This window comes from Petaurus breviceps, unplaced genomic scaffold (genome assembly GCF_028583685.1).
Source record: "Petaurus breviceps papuanus isolate PSGF00001 unplaced genomic scaffold, PetGlider_PUasm1.0 185, whole genome shotgun sequence".
NCBI classification, from domain to species: domain Eukaryota; kingdom Metazoa; phylum Chordata; class Mammalia; order Diprotodontia; family Petauridae; genus Petaurus; species Petaurus breviceps.
The window spans coordinates 31517432-31535548 of record NW_027185797.1 but is presented as its reverse complement, the minus strand read 5'-3'; the positions used below and the strand labels follow the sequence as shown (position 1 = coordinate 31535548).

At 42.7% G+C, this 18117-nt stretch overlaps 1 protein-coding gene across 1 annotated transcript in view; it reads left to right on the top strand.

Annotated features, from left to right (window-relative positions):
• KLHL7 (kelch like family member 7) overlaps positions 1 to 18117 on the top strand; it is a 53782-nt gene that overhangs the window by 8574 nt on the left and 27091 nt on the right. Inside the window, exons 2-5 of the mRNA XM_069088724.1 lie at positions 10002 to 10104; positions 10822 to 10915; positions 11327 to 11451; positions 16596 to 16771. Coding sequence (XP_068944825.1) covers positions 10002 to 10104; positions 10822 to 10915; positions 11327 to 11451; positions 16596 to 16771 — 498 coding nt within the window. The remainder of the gene's footprint in view (positions 1 to 10001; positions 10105 to 10821; positions 10916 to 11326; positions 11452 to 16595; positions 16772 to 18117) is intronic.

Here is an 18117-nt window from a genome sequence, read left to right as displayed (position 1 = left end):
AGAATGCTCCAGGTATGGGGAATAGACTAGGTAAAGGCAAGGAGAAGAGAGAGGAAGTGTCACTTTTAAGGAACTGTAATTGGGTTAGTATGGCCTATAATATAGTATATGGATGAAAGATGAATGATGGGAATGCTGGAAAGGTAGAAAGGGGGTCAAGCCGTGTAGAGATTTTTAAATGCCATCCCATTGTAGAGGTAATAGGGAGTTATTGGATATTATCATGTAGGGGGAGAGTGACATGGCATCCCTATGCTTTGGCTACTGTGTGTAGGATAGAGGAGAGTGGAAAACTAAGAGGCAGGAAGACCCTTAAGAGGCCTACTGAGTAGTTCAGGCTCGATGTGATAGAAGCCCAAAATAGAATGGCCTGTGAGTGGAGAGAAGGTGAGACATGTGAGAGGTGTTGTAGATAAAGGACCAAATTTAATGGCCAATCAGATACATGCAATGAGCAGGATGGAGGTAAAGACAGCAGTGAGGTTAGGAACTGGGTGGTGCCCGTAATAAGAATAACGTTAGGAAGAGGAACGAGTTTGAGCAGAAAGCAAGGGAGTTCTGTTTTGGGTATGTTGGGTAGGAGATGTCTGGGGGCTGTCCTATTTGAGATATCTAGTAGTCAGTTGGTGATACTGGAACTCAGGAGAGAAATTCAGTCTGGGTGTGAAGAGGGTACCCACTAAGAGGGTTATGGTTGCTCTGGAGACCCCAAAATACCAACACACTGGGTCCTGCCGAATGAATTCAACTCGAATCTTCTCAGTCAAAGAAAAGCAAAATTTATTAAAAGTTCACTTGCATTAGACACAGTATGTGCTAGGTCATTCTATGGAGCTCACCCACATGGCATTCTATGGTGCTCTCTCTCTTCTGTGGCGCTCTCACACCACATGGTATGAGATGGGGTCTTGTATACAGAAGGTTGTGGGAGGAATCTAGGGGAGGAGTTTGGGGAGGGTCTTCAGGAGGAGTTAATGATTGATCAAGGGTGAGAAGCAGCTGGAGACTACAGACAACGATGGGCTAGGCCAGTTCAAGGGTGTATCGATATTTTGATAGGAGGAAAGTCTAGTAACAGAGGCTTGGGTTCAGCCACAATATAAGGCTTATTGCTTCATGCAAATGCCTCATCAAATGGGATGATTTAATCAAGAGTTCAAGGGAGGTTCCCAGAGCCTGTACCTCAAGGACTCAAGGAGGCCTCAAGGGGGCTCCCAGAGCCTTATCATATACACCTCATCAGGTGTATAGTTCCAAGAGTTGAATTCATGGGAGCTGATGAGATCATTAAGGGTGAGAGCATAGAGGGAGAAGAGAAGATGATTTGGGGGGACCCTCAAAGTAAAGGACATGACTGGGATGAAGATCCTAGCAAAGAGAATAAAAACAGTCTGGTAGGAGGAGAGCCAGAGGAGAAGAGAGTCACAAAAACCTAAAGGGCAGGAGAGTATCTGGGATGTTGTTAACCTTGTCAGATATTTCAGAGAGATCAAGAAAGATGAGGATTAGGAGGAAGCCATTAGAACTAGCCATTAAGGGCTCATTGGTGACTTTAGAGAGGGCAGCTTCAGGTCCAGGTCCAAAGTCAGGTTGCCGAGAGTTTAGAAGAGATAGTAGACAGCCTTTGTCAAGGAGTTTAGCCAGCAAAGAAAGGAGAGATTTAAGGTGGGAACAGATGGGTCCTTGGGTGTAGTCTTTTGACTGAATCCAAGTTTTACTGAACAAATCATTTTATGAAGGGTATTTGTTCTGTGAAGTTTGTATTCAATAAAAGGACTGGACTTGAGGACCTTGAGGCCACAGGTTCCCCAACCCTGGTCTAGTCAGATCTAGTGTGTGTGTGTGGGGGGGTGGGGGAGGGGGAGTTAATGCTAAGAGAGACTTTTGGAACTTTTGTAAGTAACAAGAAAGAAACTAATAGAAAGAAACAATCTGAAAATCAGAGAAAGGTAGGGAATGACCAGGAGGGTGACTTTGGGAAGGGCATGGGAGCACGAGCAATGAAGAGTGTTTGACTTGGCAGCCAGAAGAGCCACCTCATCATCTGAGCCTAGAACAGAGATGATGGAGGCTGATGGCCCAGGCAGGGACATGATAGGGGAGGGGGAGAAATGGATGATCTTGATGAATGGCTCGATTTTGTTTTCATTGAAGGATAAGTTGATGTCTTCGGCAGAGAGGTTGGGCCAAGAGTGGAGTGGAAGGTGTCTTTCTTTCCACCTGAATGTATATTCCCAGCACTCTTAGCACAGTGCTTGGCACATATTAAGCTCGATAAATGCTTGTTGGCTATTGAGAGAGGAAAAGTTTTAGAAGAACTGCTACAGTGGGGGAGGTGGCACACAGGTAATCGATTAGGAAGGAGGAGTAGGATTGCCTTTCTGCTCTAAGGGCTCTGTTGAGATTAACATTACTTCATAATGGACTCAGCTGTGTTGTCATTTCAGTCGTGTTCGACTTTCTGTGACCCCAGTTTGGGGTTTTCTTGGCAAGGACACTGGAGTGGTCTGCATTTCCTTCTCCAGCTCATTTTACAGAAGAGTAAATTGAGGCAAACTGGGTTAAGTGACTTACCCAGGGTCACATAGCTATTAATTGTCGGAGGCCAGATTTGAAATCAGGAAGACAGTCTTCCTGACTTCGGGCCTAGTGCTCTGTGCACTATCGTGCCTCATAGCTGCCTCAGTCAGCACAATATTATTATTCTTCTGCACCCTGTGATTAAGGAGTAAAGCAGTTGGATGGCAGGAGTAATTCTGGGTTGGGATTTAGTAACACATTAGCAGTGATAAAATAAGAGAACAAAGAACCCAGTTTGCTAGGGCAGTGTATAGTGGAAGTTATTCACCAAGGTCAAGATTAGGAAGGAAAGTTTAGCCAGAGCTGAGGGCTGGAGGAAGGGATTCTATAGAGGTCATTGTTACAGGGAAGAGCAGGTTTAGGAGTCATTGCGCATAGGAAGAGATAAAAAGAGAAAAGATTTGCATCAGATGGAGGGAAGTTAGTTCTGGAATGTGGAAAGGGAGAACTTGGGGTTTAATGCCAAGATCAAGGGTAAAACCATTCCTGTGTCTAGCCAAGGCAGCATGGAGAAAGGAGGACATGGGTGTTCCATAGGCTGGGGACCTGGGCATTTAGAGCAGCTGAGAGAACATCTGTTTATATGTGGCAATTGGCAAGAAGGAGGGTAGTCAGGAAGTGGAAGATGGTGAGGAGAGTGGGGCCAGTGCTGGCGGGGGGCTGAGGAGACAGCCAAGAAGGGGGCCTGCCTGCCTCGGGTGCTCTGCCCTGTCTACCTCACCAAGTCTCTTCTTTGCTCAAAGGCCTACAATCATCTGTATACTCGATCTTGTCATTCTCCAGCTCTTCAGCAATGCTGGCCCATTGAAAATTTCCTTTCTTCCTCTAACCTTCAGTCTGTCTCTTCTGTGATGACTGTAAACATACTTAAGATACCCCAGACCAAAAAACCCAAACCCCCAAACACCAACAAGTCTTTGCTTGACTCTGCCTTCAATCATCTTACCTTTCTCCTCCTTTTTGATTCTAAACTTTGAGGGGTGTCGGGGAGAGGCCACACTTGCTACCTCTACAGACTCATCAGCCACTTTCTTTGAAAAGATTCTTTAAAATATATTTGCTTTTTGACGCCATCTACATCCCACAATGCATCCCTCCCTGACAACTATAGGCACTTTATCCAACCCCTCACTTGGCCCTCGCTCATCCTGCTTAGTACCTGACCATCAGTGTGGTATTGTGATGGTGTTATACTTGGAGTGAGGGAAACTGTGGTTCAGATCTCACCTTGGATTCTAGCTGTGCTGCCATGGGCAAGTTATTTAAGATTTCTGTGCCTTGTTTGTCCATTTGTAAAATGAAGGGGGTAAACGGGATGGCCTCTTAAGGTCCCTTCTAGATCTTAGTTTGTGATCCAAGCCCAGTTCAAATGTCTTCTCTTACTTGAAGCCTTTTGTGATTTTTTTCCTCAGCCAGAAAGGATCCTTTCTCCCTCAGACATCAGTGAGAGTACTTGCTTCTTATAATACATTTTTATTGATGCCTTTTTTGTCACCATTGTTCTTCCCTCTTCCATCCCAGAGAGCCATCCCATATGACAAAAATTTTTGAAGACAAAGGAAAAAAAGAAGAAATCAGCATAGAGTCAAAATATTTGTATTGTACATTGTTGACCTCAGATCTCTGGGAGGGGCGGGGTTTCAAGTTCTCTCAATTTCACATTTGTTTAGATTTTTCTGTGATTATTCTTTCCACTTACATTATTGGAATCATTGTATTCCTTGTTTTCTTGGCTCTGCCTGCTTCACTCTTCATCAGTTCACGGATCTCTATCCAGACTTCTCAGTCTTCACCACATTTTAAAAAAATTTATTTATTTACTTTTATTTTACAACTTTCAGTTCCACAATCCCTTGAGTTCCAAATTTCTCCCCTTCCTCTCCTCCCCCCTACTCCCATGGTGGCATGCAGTCAAACATAGGGTCTGCAAATACCTTCACATTAAACATTATTTAACCAATATTTTATATAATAATAATAATAATAAAATATAAAAATCAATATTTTATATTATATAATAAATATATTTTTTAGCCAATGGAATGAACAAAGAAGAAGAAAGAAGGAACAAAACAAAACAAGAGAGAAAGCAAGTAGCTTGCTTCAATCTGCCTTCAGACTCCATAGTTCTTTACGTGAATGGGGACATCCCTGTCCATCCTGAGTTTGGACTTGTCTTACAGTCTTGCATTGCTGAGAGGAGCCCAGTGTATCAACGTCAGTCATCACAGATACAACGTGTCTGTAACTGTATACAAAGTTCTCCTCCTTCTGCTGTCCTCACTCAGCATCAGTTTATATAAGTCTTTCCAAGTCATTGTGAAGTCCTCCTGCTCCTCATTTCTTACAGCACAATAGTATCCCATTACATGCATATACCACAACCAATAGCCATTCCCCAGTTGATTTCCAGTTCTTTGCCACCACAAAAAGAGCCGCTATAAATATTTTTGTATAAACTGGTCCTTTTCCCACTTGCAGTCTGAATTCAGAGGGTCTTAGCTTCCCGGCATAGCGAAGTGTTAGTTCCCCTATCCTCTGCCCTGGTTAGATACATCTGGAGTCTCATGCTCGGTTCTGGGAGCCCCAACTTAGGAAGTTCACAACTGAAGAGTGTCCAATCTCTTGGGATACAGCCCTTGTCTTCACCACATTTGTCCTTTCTTGTAGCAATTTTTCTCTTGAGAACTGTTCCTTTCCTGGCCTGTTAATGCAAAATACAGAAAGATAATTGTATATGTGCCCTGTTTCCCCTGATTGATTGTAAGCTCCATGAAGACCGGCCTTTGTGTTTAGCTTGTGGCCTAGCATAGTGTTTTATATGCAGGAATCTCTTAATAAATGGTCCTTAGAGTCAGCGGAAATATTCTCTTTGTTTGATGAGCTTATAGTAAGGTAGAGAAGACAAATTATATACAAATACTGTATTTTGTTTTGTTTCATAGTTAAATGCATAAAGAGGTCCCCCCAAAAAGAGCTCTCTTTGCGCTAATGAAGGAAATCTTCAAGGAGGTTCTGGCCTCAATTTGGACCTTCAAAGATGAGAAGGATTCCAGTCTGCAGAGACTGAAGTTGGGAAGAGGAAGGTGGACTCTCTAGTGTGGGCAATCTGAAGAAAATGCCTTCAGATGGTTCCTGTTAATAAGTCCAAATTTGTGCAGCCTTTGAGAGAGTCGATTTCGAGCTATTCTCATGACTCCAGGGGCCTTACTTGCCTCTTGCTCTCAAGTGCAGGAAGCCACACAGTTGTGCTTTTCCTGTTACTTCTTGGAGGTGGCTCAGTGTAAGGGCAACATGGCAGGATGCAGGGTTGGGGCCAGAGTTGGGATCCTAGCTGTGTGACGTGGGGAGACTTCCTTAACCTTTCTGGGCTTCAGTTTTCTCATTTTTAAAATGGAAAGGTCAAGAGGCGGCCAGGTGGCTTAGCGAGTAAGAACACCGGCCCCAGTGTTGGGATGACCTGGGGATCAAATCCAGGCTCAGATACTTAGCACCACACCCAGAAATAACTGGCCGTGTAACCTTGAGCAAGTTACTTAACCCCGATTGCTTAAAAAAAAAATGGAAAGGTCAGACTCAGTGACCTCAGAGATCCCTTTCAGCTCTGAGAGTCTGTGATTTTGTAAGTGTAAAGTGGTAGAGATGGTAAGTGCCATAAGGAGGAAGGCAGTGGGCATTGGTTCTGGGGTGGAGCTCATGGATTGCTTGGAGAAGGTAGATCTTCGGTCTAAGGGATGCCTAGGATTGGGATCATCAAACAGCAGGAAATGGAGTAGTATTGGTTCAAGGGTAGGGAATATCACATGGGCAGGGAAGGGCATGAAGATGTGTGTGTGTGTGTGTGTGTGTGTGTGTGTATGTGTGTATTTGGGAAGGGGAAGGATAAAGAAAGGAGATAAACTGAACTTGAGAAGAACTTGGCAGCCTCCAGTCATATGAATAATATCCATTGCCTCTAAGAATTGGGCACTGTGCTGAGTTCGGTAGGTTATGAAAAAGAAGCTTAAGATATGATCTCAACCCTCAAGAGGCTTACAGTCTTGCTTTGGCAGTGACATATGAAGATAAGAAAATGACTAACTCAAAGCAGGTACAAAAATGAGTAGTGATGGTGGGTGCAAGGAGCAAAGCAGACAGATCCGTGCAGCCTGGGTGGATTTGGAGGTGACATTTGAGCTGCACTAAGACTTAAGCCTTGAACTAAATCAACTTCAGTAAGGATCAATGGAAAGCCGGGTACAAGAAATCAATTCCATAAGTGTAAGATGTCTGAGACCTGGGGAGAGAGCGCTGGTGCAGAGAAAGATCTGGGGTTTTCGTGGACAGCAAGCTTGGCATGAGTCAACAGGATAAGGTGGCAGCTAAATAAGTTCAGGAGTAAATAAAGCTCTTACTGTGTGCAAAGCCCTGTGCTAATCTCTGGGGATACAGATGGGAAAGTCAGTGGAGCCCTTCTCTCAGGGAGCTCCTGTTTTGATAGGGGAAGATTTCTTACAGCACAATAGCATTCCATTCTACTCATGGACCACCAGGTGTTCAGCCCAAACCACGGCCATCTACTTTATTTCTAATTCTTTGCTCCCATGAAAAGTGCTGCTATTAATATTTTGGTATATACAGGGATTTTCTTTTTATCAGTGACCTCCTTGGAGGTTACTGTAAGAGGTCACAGGAAGAGGATCTCTGGCTTAAAGGCTATGGACATTTTAGTCTCTTTATTTACACAATTCCAAATTTCTTTCCAAAGTGGTTGTACCACTTCACAGCCCACCAACAATGCACAGCTGCAGGTCAGCTAGGAAGGTCTCACAGTCCTTAGAGTGGAGCAGCAAAGCAGGTGTTAATGCCTTGTCTTTAAAGTCATTTCCATGAACAAAATCCTCAATGTCTGATGTTGAACCATTTGATGGGACCATGGATCTGGGTGAGGAGAACTTTCTTTTCTGAGTCTTCAGCTGCTGTGGCTTCAGGTTCTGTAGGAGCAGTTGCCAGGCTTTGTCTTCATGGAGATTGCTTTTCAGGATAATGACTGAGGGCACTGGGCTAGAAGCATGGCTGTTCCCAGGGATCTTGGGTTCAGGGGCCTGGGCTAAGGGGAGATGGTGGCCAAGTCAATGGCAGGGATAGTATGGGTTGTTTGACTTGTTGTCTGAATTCAGAGGGTCTTAGCTTCCAGGCATAGAGGGGTGTTAATTTTCCCATCTTCTGCCTTGGTCAGATATATCTGGAGTCTCACACTCACAACTTAGGAAGTTCACAACTGAAGAGTGTTCAGAGGACAGCAACAGGCTGGAGATGGTCTTAAGTCCATGATATAGGAGGACAGATTGAAGGAATAGTCCTCTCCTGAAGTGTACACTCACATAATTGCTGACTTCAGTTTCTGAAGGACTTCTGTGTTGGAGAAGGACTAGCCTTGTGGGGTTTGATACCAGAGGGCAAAAGTAAGAGCCTTGGGGGAGAAGTTGAAGAGGGAGATTCTAGCTGCAGGCCAGGAAAGTTTTTACAGTGAAAGGCTTCCTCCCAAAGTAGAATGGCATTTCTCAAGAGGTCATGGGTGCCCCATCTTTGGAGGTCTCTAGGAAGAGGTTGGAACAGAGGTGGGAACCTGTGGCCTCAAGGCCTCCTGTGGCCCTCTAGGTCCTCAAGTGTGGCCCTGTGACTGAATCCAAACTTCAAAGAACGAATCCCCTGAAAGAAAGGGTTTGTTCTGTAAAACTGGGACTGAGAAGGCTGCATCCAAGGACCTAGAAGGTCACATGTGGCCTTGAGGCTGCAGGTTCCCCAGTTGGAAAAATACTTGGGTATGTTCTTGTGGAGATTCCTTTGGCTTATTGGTTGGACTAGATAGGTTGGACCACTGATCTACCTTCCAACAGTCAAATTCTGTGATTCTATGAAAAGGGCCCAAAAGGAAAGCCATCTAGAAGACATGGACAGATGGTGTGAACTGAGGCAGAGGCAAGGTGTCAAGGTGTGCCCAGGATAGTGAGCACCTGCCCAGCCAGAGTGAGTGTTCACTGTACAGCATAGAGGCCCCTGAGAGCTTGGAGAGAGCTGGGAGCTTGGGCTTGAGAGCATGGAGCCTGTGGAAGCTTTTGAAGGAGGGAGTGGCATTCTGAGAGACATCTTAGATTAGTCAGGCTTGGTGGAGAGGCCAGCTGAAATAGTGTAGACATCAGATGATGATAGAGACCAGAGATAGGGTCATGGTGAGATTAGAAAAGATGTGAGAACACTGAAGGAAGAATCAACCAGGACAGGGTGACTGACTGTGAGGAAGGAGGATGTTTATACCTCCAGTCCTTTGGGTTGATATCCAAGCATTGCCTCTAGGATAGGATCGTCTTTTAAAATTCAAAATTGTTAAAGAAATTATAAATATAACCATTATTTCATTGGTTCAGTTCAATTCGGCAAGGAATTATTGAATTTCTATTATGCACCAGGCACTGTTCTATACACCTGGCACACAAAGAAAAAAATGACAGTCCTGGTCCTCAAGGACCTTATATTTCCCTGGGAGCTGGAAGATGGGAGATGCAAAGTTGTGTAAGGCAAGCAGCAAGTAACCCATTGTGGTGATGGAAAGTATGAGGGGGAATATTGGATAATCAGTCTGGGAAGGTAGGTTAGGGCTTGAGTTTGAATGTTCCTAAGTGTCTCAGACACTTGTATTTTATCCTAGAGTCACAGGTGAACCATTGAAGTTTCTTGGGTGGGAGATGACCTGGCAAGTGGGAAGATAAGCCCGTCCCCAAGGGCATTTTTGAGGGCTCTGCAAAGGTTTTTCTAAGAAAACGACATGTCCCCAAGCATGTTGTAAATTCCAGTTTACACGTTTTGCATAATCAGACTGTAAGTCATCTTTAAAATGAATATGACCCACTTGCAGAGGACCAAGGAGGAAGCATGATATCCATCTCCAGACAGAGAGGGAATTGGGCTCAAGGTGTAGAGACAGACATTTAGGACATGGCCACCATGGGAAGTGGCTTTACTCCATGTTGCAGATTTATTACATGAGTTTTGTTCATGTTTTTTTTTTTCATTTGCAGAGGTGGGGATGTTCAGACAGAGTGGAAGTTAGGGATGGGTGTACCAGAAAGGAAGAGAGAGTCGCTGAAGCCCAGAAGCCCAGGACCTGGCCCATAATAATAATAATACTAACAAAAGAGTTTAATGCACGGAAGATCCTACTAGAAAGACCAGAGAGAATCCCAGATGAGCGGGATGTTACATGTGAAATTTGTCATCTGATTAAAAAGAAAAGCCAGCTGGGCACGATAGAGATGCGCAGTTTCATGCATCATCCTTCCCTGTTTTGCATATGGAAAGCCTCATTTTATTTGATCTTTGAGTTTAGAATAAACAGTTTCTAAAATTAAAAAACAATTGCTATGATCTTTCTCTTTACATAGAAAACTCTATGTGACGTGATCCTTATGGTCCAGGAGAGAAGAATCCCTGCTCATCGGGTTGTCCTTGCTGCAGCCAGTCATTTCTTTAACTTAATGTTTACAAGTAAGTATCGCAAGCAACAGATCTACCCTTTTTATAAAGGGCGCTATGAAATAAAGGTGAGGGCTATGGATCCACTCAGGATGGGGGGTTGGCCTTGCTGTTGATTCATCGTGGAATCCCTCGCTGTCATGTCATTAGACCAGATGTCTTCGTTGTTTTGAAGAGTGCTTTGGAAGTGCAGTCAGTCACAGCCATGGACTTGGGGCTCTCCTGAGATTGTCCGTTTGAGATCTAGTAGAGAAGGGGAAAAAAGAGAAATGCCATTTTGACCTGAGTGGTGCCTTAAACTACCAAGAATTAAATTTGTAGCTGTTTAAACCATTCCAAACTCACTTGTCCTATGACTGAATGTTATCTTAGGAATAGTGGAAGCCAAATGAGCCATTTTTAAAGGTAATATTTACTCTGTCTTCCAAAGGTACATGTAAGTAATATGGAAACCAAAAGATGTTGCCCACAGCCATCTCCTGTGTACAAAGCGTGTTTACTTACTGGAGACCCTAATGCAATAATACACATAAAAAGCTTTGGAAGCCTTAAGCACTAGCTGAATGATAGCCATGAGTCTCCCTGGGATTACTGCTTGAGATAACCGCCTTTTGGGAAGTGAGCAGGTTGCATTTTTTCGACGTTAATGGCATCCTGAAATGTCCCCATTGTTCACTAAACACATGCACAAGGTCTTCATGAGCTATTTGTCTTTTGTCCTACCTTTAGCCAACATGCTGGAATCAAAGTCTTTTGAAGTCGAGCTCAAAGATGCTGAGCCAGACATCATTGAGCAACTGGTGGAGTTTGCTTACACTGCCCGGTAAGTGAAGAAGGGAAGGGTTCCCATTTCATGACAACCATATGACCTGCAGTTTTAAATGCTCTGGCCTAGGCACTGGATTATGGCTGAGGTGCTTTCTAGATTTAGTTCCAACAAGTCTTCGTGGCAGTGCATCAAAGGGATCTGCCATCCAGGTCTGGGTTGGCTGTGAAGGAGGGGAGGCAGAATGCCTTTTTGCTCCAGAGTGACTTAACTGGGCTTCTTGTAGAGGCAGCAGGAGGACGACAGAGAGAAGGCTTCCAATGTTCCAGTGTTCCAAACAAAGCAAAGCTCAATCAGTGTGCAGTAATTCAAATGTCGGTTTGAGGTGAAGACTCCACGGGGAAGACACTTAAATGATGTGAGTGACTTATGGAAAGCCAGTATTAACTTGGATTGTTGTGTCTGTAGGATCTCCGTGAACAGTAACAATGTGCAATCTCTGTTGGATGCTGCAAACCAGTACCAGATTGAGCCTGTGAAGAAGATGTGTGTGGATTTTTTAAAAGAACAAGTTGATGCTTCCAACTGTCTTGGTAAGGAAGCAAGATCCTGTAGGGCAGTGTGAATTTGGATTACGTCCCCTGGCTATTATTTTTGTTATCTGGGGAAGTGGAAAGGGTGAACTTGTAGGTCAAAGACCCGGTCTGAATCTTGAATCTGCAGCTTCCTGTTGTATGACCTGGGACAGATCATTCCATGTTACTATACCTCCCTCAGTTTCCTCTTCTGGAGAATGAGGGGGTCAGACTGAGATGGTTTCGAAGTACCCTTTTTGCTTTAAATTTTGGTTCAATGACATGTTTTTGGTGCGTCTTCTAAAACTGAAGACTGTCTGTAAGCACAGGAGGCCAATTAACGTAGGGCAACAAATCATTCTGAAATATACGTCAACCAGGACCTTCTGTGGGGTAATAGTGTGTATTTCTTGAAAGTGGCTCTTGGCATTCAATCACAATTTCCGTCAACATGTTAGTAAACACCAAGATTTCCCTGGGCTCTGTAACGAAGGTGACATTACAGGGGGCCTGGCACTGGATTCTGTGTCTTGTGACTCCTAATGAGTCCTTTCATAACAGTCAATGTCAGCCTGACGGTGGGAGGGAGGGAACGATGACGGGGTGGTAGAATAATCAGAGCTCACATCCCGTTAGCCCTTGTTATCTCTTTGTATCCTCCCTACAACCCATGAGGCATAAAGGCCATGCAAGTGTTCTCATCACTCTTTGCCAGATAGAAAAAAAAAGCACTGTACAAAGGAAGGGAGAGCAGTTCTGTTTTCTGGTCACACCTCTGTGGGCAATTAGCTGTGTGACCTTGGGTGTTACCTTCTCCTGGCCTTCGTCTCTTCATCTAAAAGATTAGGGAAGCTGCTTTTCATTTTTAACATTCTCGGATTCAACTTAGCAAACATTTATTAATGTACAAGATGCTAGAGACATAAAGAAATAAAACTGTCTGTATTCTTCAGGAGCTTATCTTTTACTAAGGGGATACAACAACAGCACAAGCAAATAAATAATATGCATGTGTGTGTGCACACACATATACATGTATGTATATGCATACTATACACATACAATACATATATACATGTACATGCGTGTATATACATAGAGAGAGGGAGGGAAAGAGAGAGAGAGTTGGTTAATATAAAGGAAAATACCTATGGAAAAGAAAAAATACTCATAATCCCTGCTAACTCTACACATGTGTATTAGGGTTCAGTGTCTACTGCCTTCTTATGTTCATGATAACCACTCTTTTTTCTCTATTCTCCTAAATGAATCCACTGGCCATACAATTTATTAGCAGTGGAACAAAGGATATACACTAAGAAAGACCCAAGTAAGTATTTACACTGTATCATCTGTGAGAAAGGTCATAACCTGTCAACTTTCACCATCAGGGCAACTGCTGACTTCTCGGTTCTGGAAACACAGTCATACCATTTAGTTCTCTCAGGAGACCAATTAAAGTCTTTTCTCAAATATTTTCTGTATTTTCCTTCTAAGATAGAGTTAAAATAGTTCTCTCAAGAAAGAGGTTCTCTCTGTACCTGATTCAGAGGTAATCATTCTCTCTCAAGCCATGACAAGTAACTCAACAGAAAGAAAGTAAAAATTATCTCCGCAAAGAATGACAAACTAACTTCAAGATCCTATAGCCTCTGAAAGATACAGTAACTCTCAGTAGGTGAGGCTCCTGAAACTGGTGTTACTGTAAAGTAGTTTCAAAAGGGAGAAAATGCTCATAGCTGTGAGTATGGGTCAAGAAGGTGTTCTTCCTGTAGAAGAGACAGTACTTGAGCTGGGCTTTAAAGGGAGCAGGGATATATAAATGAGGAACTCAGGATAATGAGAACAGAGAATTTGTGAAGGGGAATAATATGAAATAAGTTTAGAACGATAGCAGTCAGCTTGTGGAAGGCTTGAAATGTGAAGCTGAGGAATCTAAGGTTGAGGTTGATTTTCTTCTTGTACAAATAGTCTGAGTGATCTTGTGAGCTTAATTCATTGGAAGTGATTACTTTTTCTTATGGGCTGCCGGACCTAGTAGGGCTCCTTCCACCCAGCTCAGCCTCCTCCTTTCTCCCGCTTATCAATTGCATGTCCTTGCTCAGGTAGAGGGCCAGTATTGCGACGTTGTGGAGACAGCCATGCTGAGACTAGAGTCATCTGGCTAAAGTGGAATCCTGGACAAATGTGAACATGACTTATTTGTGTTGCCTGTATATCCAGGAGCCAAGCCAGAGGGTGGTGGAAGAGATTCCTGTGTTTTGTTGAATCAGAAATCTTTGAACACAAAAAGACAAAGAAAGAAAAAAATGTGGTTGCTATTTTTACTGTTTGAAATGTTTGCTTGTAAGGAGCATTATTTCTCTTTGCCTGAATGAGTGGTGATGGTTCACGGGGCCTAATGCATAGAGCTTCGGTCTTTTGCAGAGTGAGCATCTACAGAATCCAAATTTCAAGAGTCTTAGAATACTAGAATCCTAAAGCTCCTGTGGGCCACTCCCCTCATTTCACAAATGAAGAAACTGAGTGAACCTCAGAGAAGAGCTGCAGATAGCAGCAGGACACTTGGGGATGGCTGTTAGGGCAAGAAGACTTAAGGGTTCCTTTAACAACAAAGAATTTGTTTTCACCATCCGCCACCATCAGGCACTATGATCCAGGCTAATTCTCTACTAGAGATATTTGGAGGCAACATGCTAGGACAGAAAGAGCATGGACCCCAGGGGCAGAGGATGTGGATGCAAATTTTGCCCCTGGTATTCTCTGTGGAACTTTGGGCAAGTTTCTATCACCTCTGGGCTCCATTTTTCTTATATATCAAATAAGGAGATGAAAGTACGTGGTTTGTAAGTTCCCTTCCAAGATTAGCTCATTGCCTGGTACATAATAAGTTCTTAATAAATGCTTGTTTCCTTCCTTTCATCTCTATATCTTATAATTTCATATTCTTGCTTAAGGTATGTAGCTCTTAGTTAACATTCTTGGTAGTAACTTACCCAAAGCAGATTCTTTTTTTTTTTGGAAGACAGTTGGGGTTAAGTGACTTGCCCAAGGTCACATAGCTAGTTCTTGTGTTAAGTGTCTGAGGCCAGATTTGAACTCAGGACCTCCTGACTCCAGGGCCAGTGCTCTATTCACTGCACTACCTAGTTGCCCCCAGATTCTTTTTTCAATATAAATTTTTGGTTTTTTTAATAGCACCAATTTTTTCCTAGAATCTCTCTCCTTTTCCCTCTCAGAGCTATACCTTATAACAAATAATATTTTTTGAAAAGAAGAGAAAAAAACTACCCTAATTGATCTATACATTGTAGAAGTCTGCAAATAGATGCGATGTACCACACTTGTGGACCTCCCACCTCTGCCAAAGGGCCCCTCACATCTCTTCTTTCAACCAGGCTTGTTCTTTATAATTTTGTGCCATTTGTGACTTGTGTGTGTGTGTGTGTGTGTAGCAGCACTTTGCATTTACATGATTGTAGTCATTGTATAGATTATTTCTCAAGGTTCTCCTTACTTCATTCTGCATCAGTTCATAGAGGTCCTCCCATAGTTCTCTGTACTCATCACACACATCATTTCTTACAGCCCAGTCACATCCCTTTACATTCACGGACCATCTGTGTTTAGCCATTTTTCAGCTGATGGGCATCTGCTTTGTTTCCAGTCACTTGCTATCACCAAAAAAAGAATGCTGCTATCAGTATTTTGGTACAGATGAGGACTGTCTTCTAACTGGCCTCCATGTAGTCTAAGCCTGTTAGTGGAATCTTTGGGTCAAAGGGTAGGGACGTTTTCCATAGTAGACACTTAAAATAAATACTAGTTGCAGCAACTCTCTTCCTCCATGTCCTGAGGGTTTTAGTTGTAGTTGATATTGTCATTCTTTGAGCTGGCCCAATCCCCTTTCAGCATCCCTGGAGCCAGCTGGTTAAGGAATAGTTTCTCTTCCTGTGCCCATCCATGAATTGTAGTAAGGAGAAAGCTGCCACTGGGAGACTCTGGCCAGCATTATTATTTTATTTTGCAATTTACAGAGAGAGTAAGGGATTCTTTTTTGAGTGTTATGTTTGGAGGCCCAGAAATTACATTTAAGCCTACATACATATTTTTAGTTTCTACTTCTTCTGGTCAATAGTGATTGGAAATGGTATGTGTGACTGTGAGTGTGTGTCACTGTGTTTGTAAATATATGTGACTGCGAGTGTGTGCATGTGAATGATATTCTGGTGCAAGGCTCTCCCATAATGACACCAATTCTTGAGTGCTTCTGTGGATGGTCTGCTTTTATGCAAGCAGTACCTTCATTATATAACCAGGAGCCCCCTTTTTCACAAAAAGTTCATTTGTTTGTTCCCTTATATTTACCTTCACATATTCATACTCTCCTTTCTTCCGCCTGTCCTCCCCTCCAAACCACTCTAATGTTTTCTCCATTAATGGTGTGTTTTTAGATACCACTGCCCAGTGCCCCTTGTAGTTCATTGCTAAAATATTGGCAGAGGGTTAGAAGGCTACCACACTACATGTAAGTTGGGCTGAGAAGCACTTATTATGGACTTTTCTGTTTTAATCCATTATCAGTAATCAATAGGTAGCATGGGTGAGAGGGATGCCATGGGTACATTAAATCCAATTCATTTCAACCAAAGTCTCCTCCATTAGAATGTGAGCTCCTTGAGGACAGGGACTGGTTTTGCATTTTTCTTCCTGTCCTCAGAACTTAGCACAGTATCTGGCATGTTTGTTCTTGTTGATGGACTAATAAAAGCATTTTGATTTGAAAACATTCTTTAAAAATAAGAGTTTTTTTCTCCTTTATTAAATTTTTGCTTAGAGATATTAAAATAGCAAAGTTAACCAATGGGAACCAGACATTTCTTACCCATCCTCTGGATAGTGTGTCACGGCTGGGACTAAACTTAAGATCTGTTATTTATCTCTGAATCCAAGTTTTACTTGTTTGTTTTAACATGAGCTTAAGACAAACTTAAAAGAAGGTTGACCCCCTTTTTTTGCTTTGAAAAATTGAATCTCTGAAATTGATCGATGCTGGCCTAATTTTCCTTAAGCCAGTTTCAATTTCTCAGTGCTTTCATTATTTCTGAATGTAGCTCATTGGTTGTTTTTCTTTATCTTTTTCATTTCCCTGCTGCATGTAGGTATAAGTGTTCTAGCTGAGTGCCTTGACTGCCCTGAACTGAAGGCTACAGCCGATGACTTCATTCATCAGCATTTCACTGAAGTTTACAAAACAGATGAGTTCCTGCAGCTCGATGTCAAACGTGTAACCCACCTTCTAAACCAGGACACCTTGACTGTGAGAGCAGAGGATCAGGTGAGATTCTGACATCATTTTGAGGGAGGAGAGAGGGTCCTGTGTACTGAACATTACTGGATCAGTTCTGGGGCCTTGATCACCAATTCCCCATCAAAGCATTTAGTAAATATCAAAATGCAGATAAGATGAGCATATGGAAAAGGAGAGATAGGGAAAGATTGGTTCTGTGTTGCAGTGGCCATAAGGGGAAGATATTCCAAAGGCATGAGAAATGGTGGGAGAAATGAGTTTTAAAGACCTGAATTTGACTAGAAGAAGGCCTGATTAGAGGTCATTTGGTACAGAATTGTAAATGTAGCTGTTGTTTTTCCCAGAGCAGCTTGGTGCCACGGTGGACAAAGCAATGACCTTGGAGTCAGTAAAACTTGGGTTCAAATCTAGCATCAGACATTTAATGAGATGTGTGATCCTGGACAAGTCACTTAACCATTCCCATCTTCAGTTTATTCTTCTATAAAATGGGGCTAATAATAGCACCTACATCCCAGGCCTGTTATGAGGATCAAATGAGAAAGTATATGGACAGTGCTTTGCCAGCCTTGGAGGGCTATACAAATACTAAAATGATACCTAGACACTTCGTTTACAAAGCACTTTCCTTCCAGCAATCCTAGGTGAAAATGTAAATAGTGTTATTTCCCTTTTGTACCTGAGGAGAATGAAGCCTGGAGAAGGAGAGTGGCTTTCCTGGGGCCGTAGGGCTAGTACATGCCCATACTGGAATACGCACATGCCAAGATGATGCTGGGAGGCCCCAGGAGGAAGCTCTGTTCTGTGCGTCTGCTGTTGGCAACAGGTTCTCTCTGAGGCCTCTTTTCTGCCTCCTTTCTCTTGGAAACCTGGAGTGCACATTTATATGGGACATGCCCTGGGGAGTGGTTTTCCATCACACAGTGTTACTTGTTTTCTAGATTTTTCCCAGCTGATGATGGCCAGTATACCCTTTTGATTAAAGTGTTAAATACGGTGCCCTTGCTTTAAGGAATAGAATTGTTCTGAAAAGGCTGGGTACACATTGATCTTTTTGTGATGCAAATATTTTAAATGCATTTTAGAGAATTCTATTTAAAGTATCTGCACTGAAGATTAAAATATATATATAATATGAATTGACACATTCTAATTGAAGTTTTTCATTGAGTAGAATTTTTGCCTCTTGGATTTTGTTTAAGGAAGAGCACATGGTTATTTTCATTATTTTTAAAAATGACTTATCAATTCACAATAAGTGACCTTTGGTTTGGAGATCAGTATGTGATTTTATTTCAATTACAGGGACCTTGAGAGACAACCTCCTCAAAGATGGGATGTATAGATAAATGCAAAAGTTATGCTCATCATTG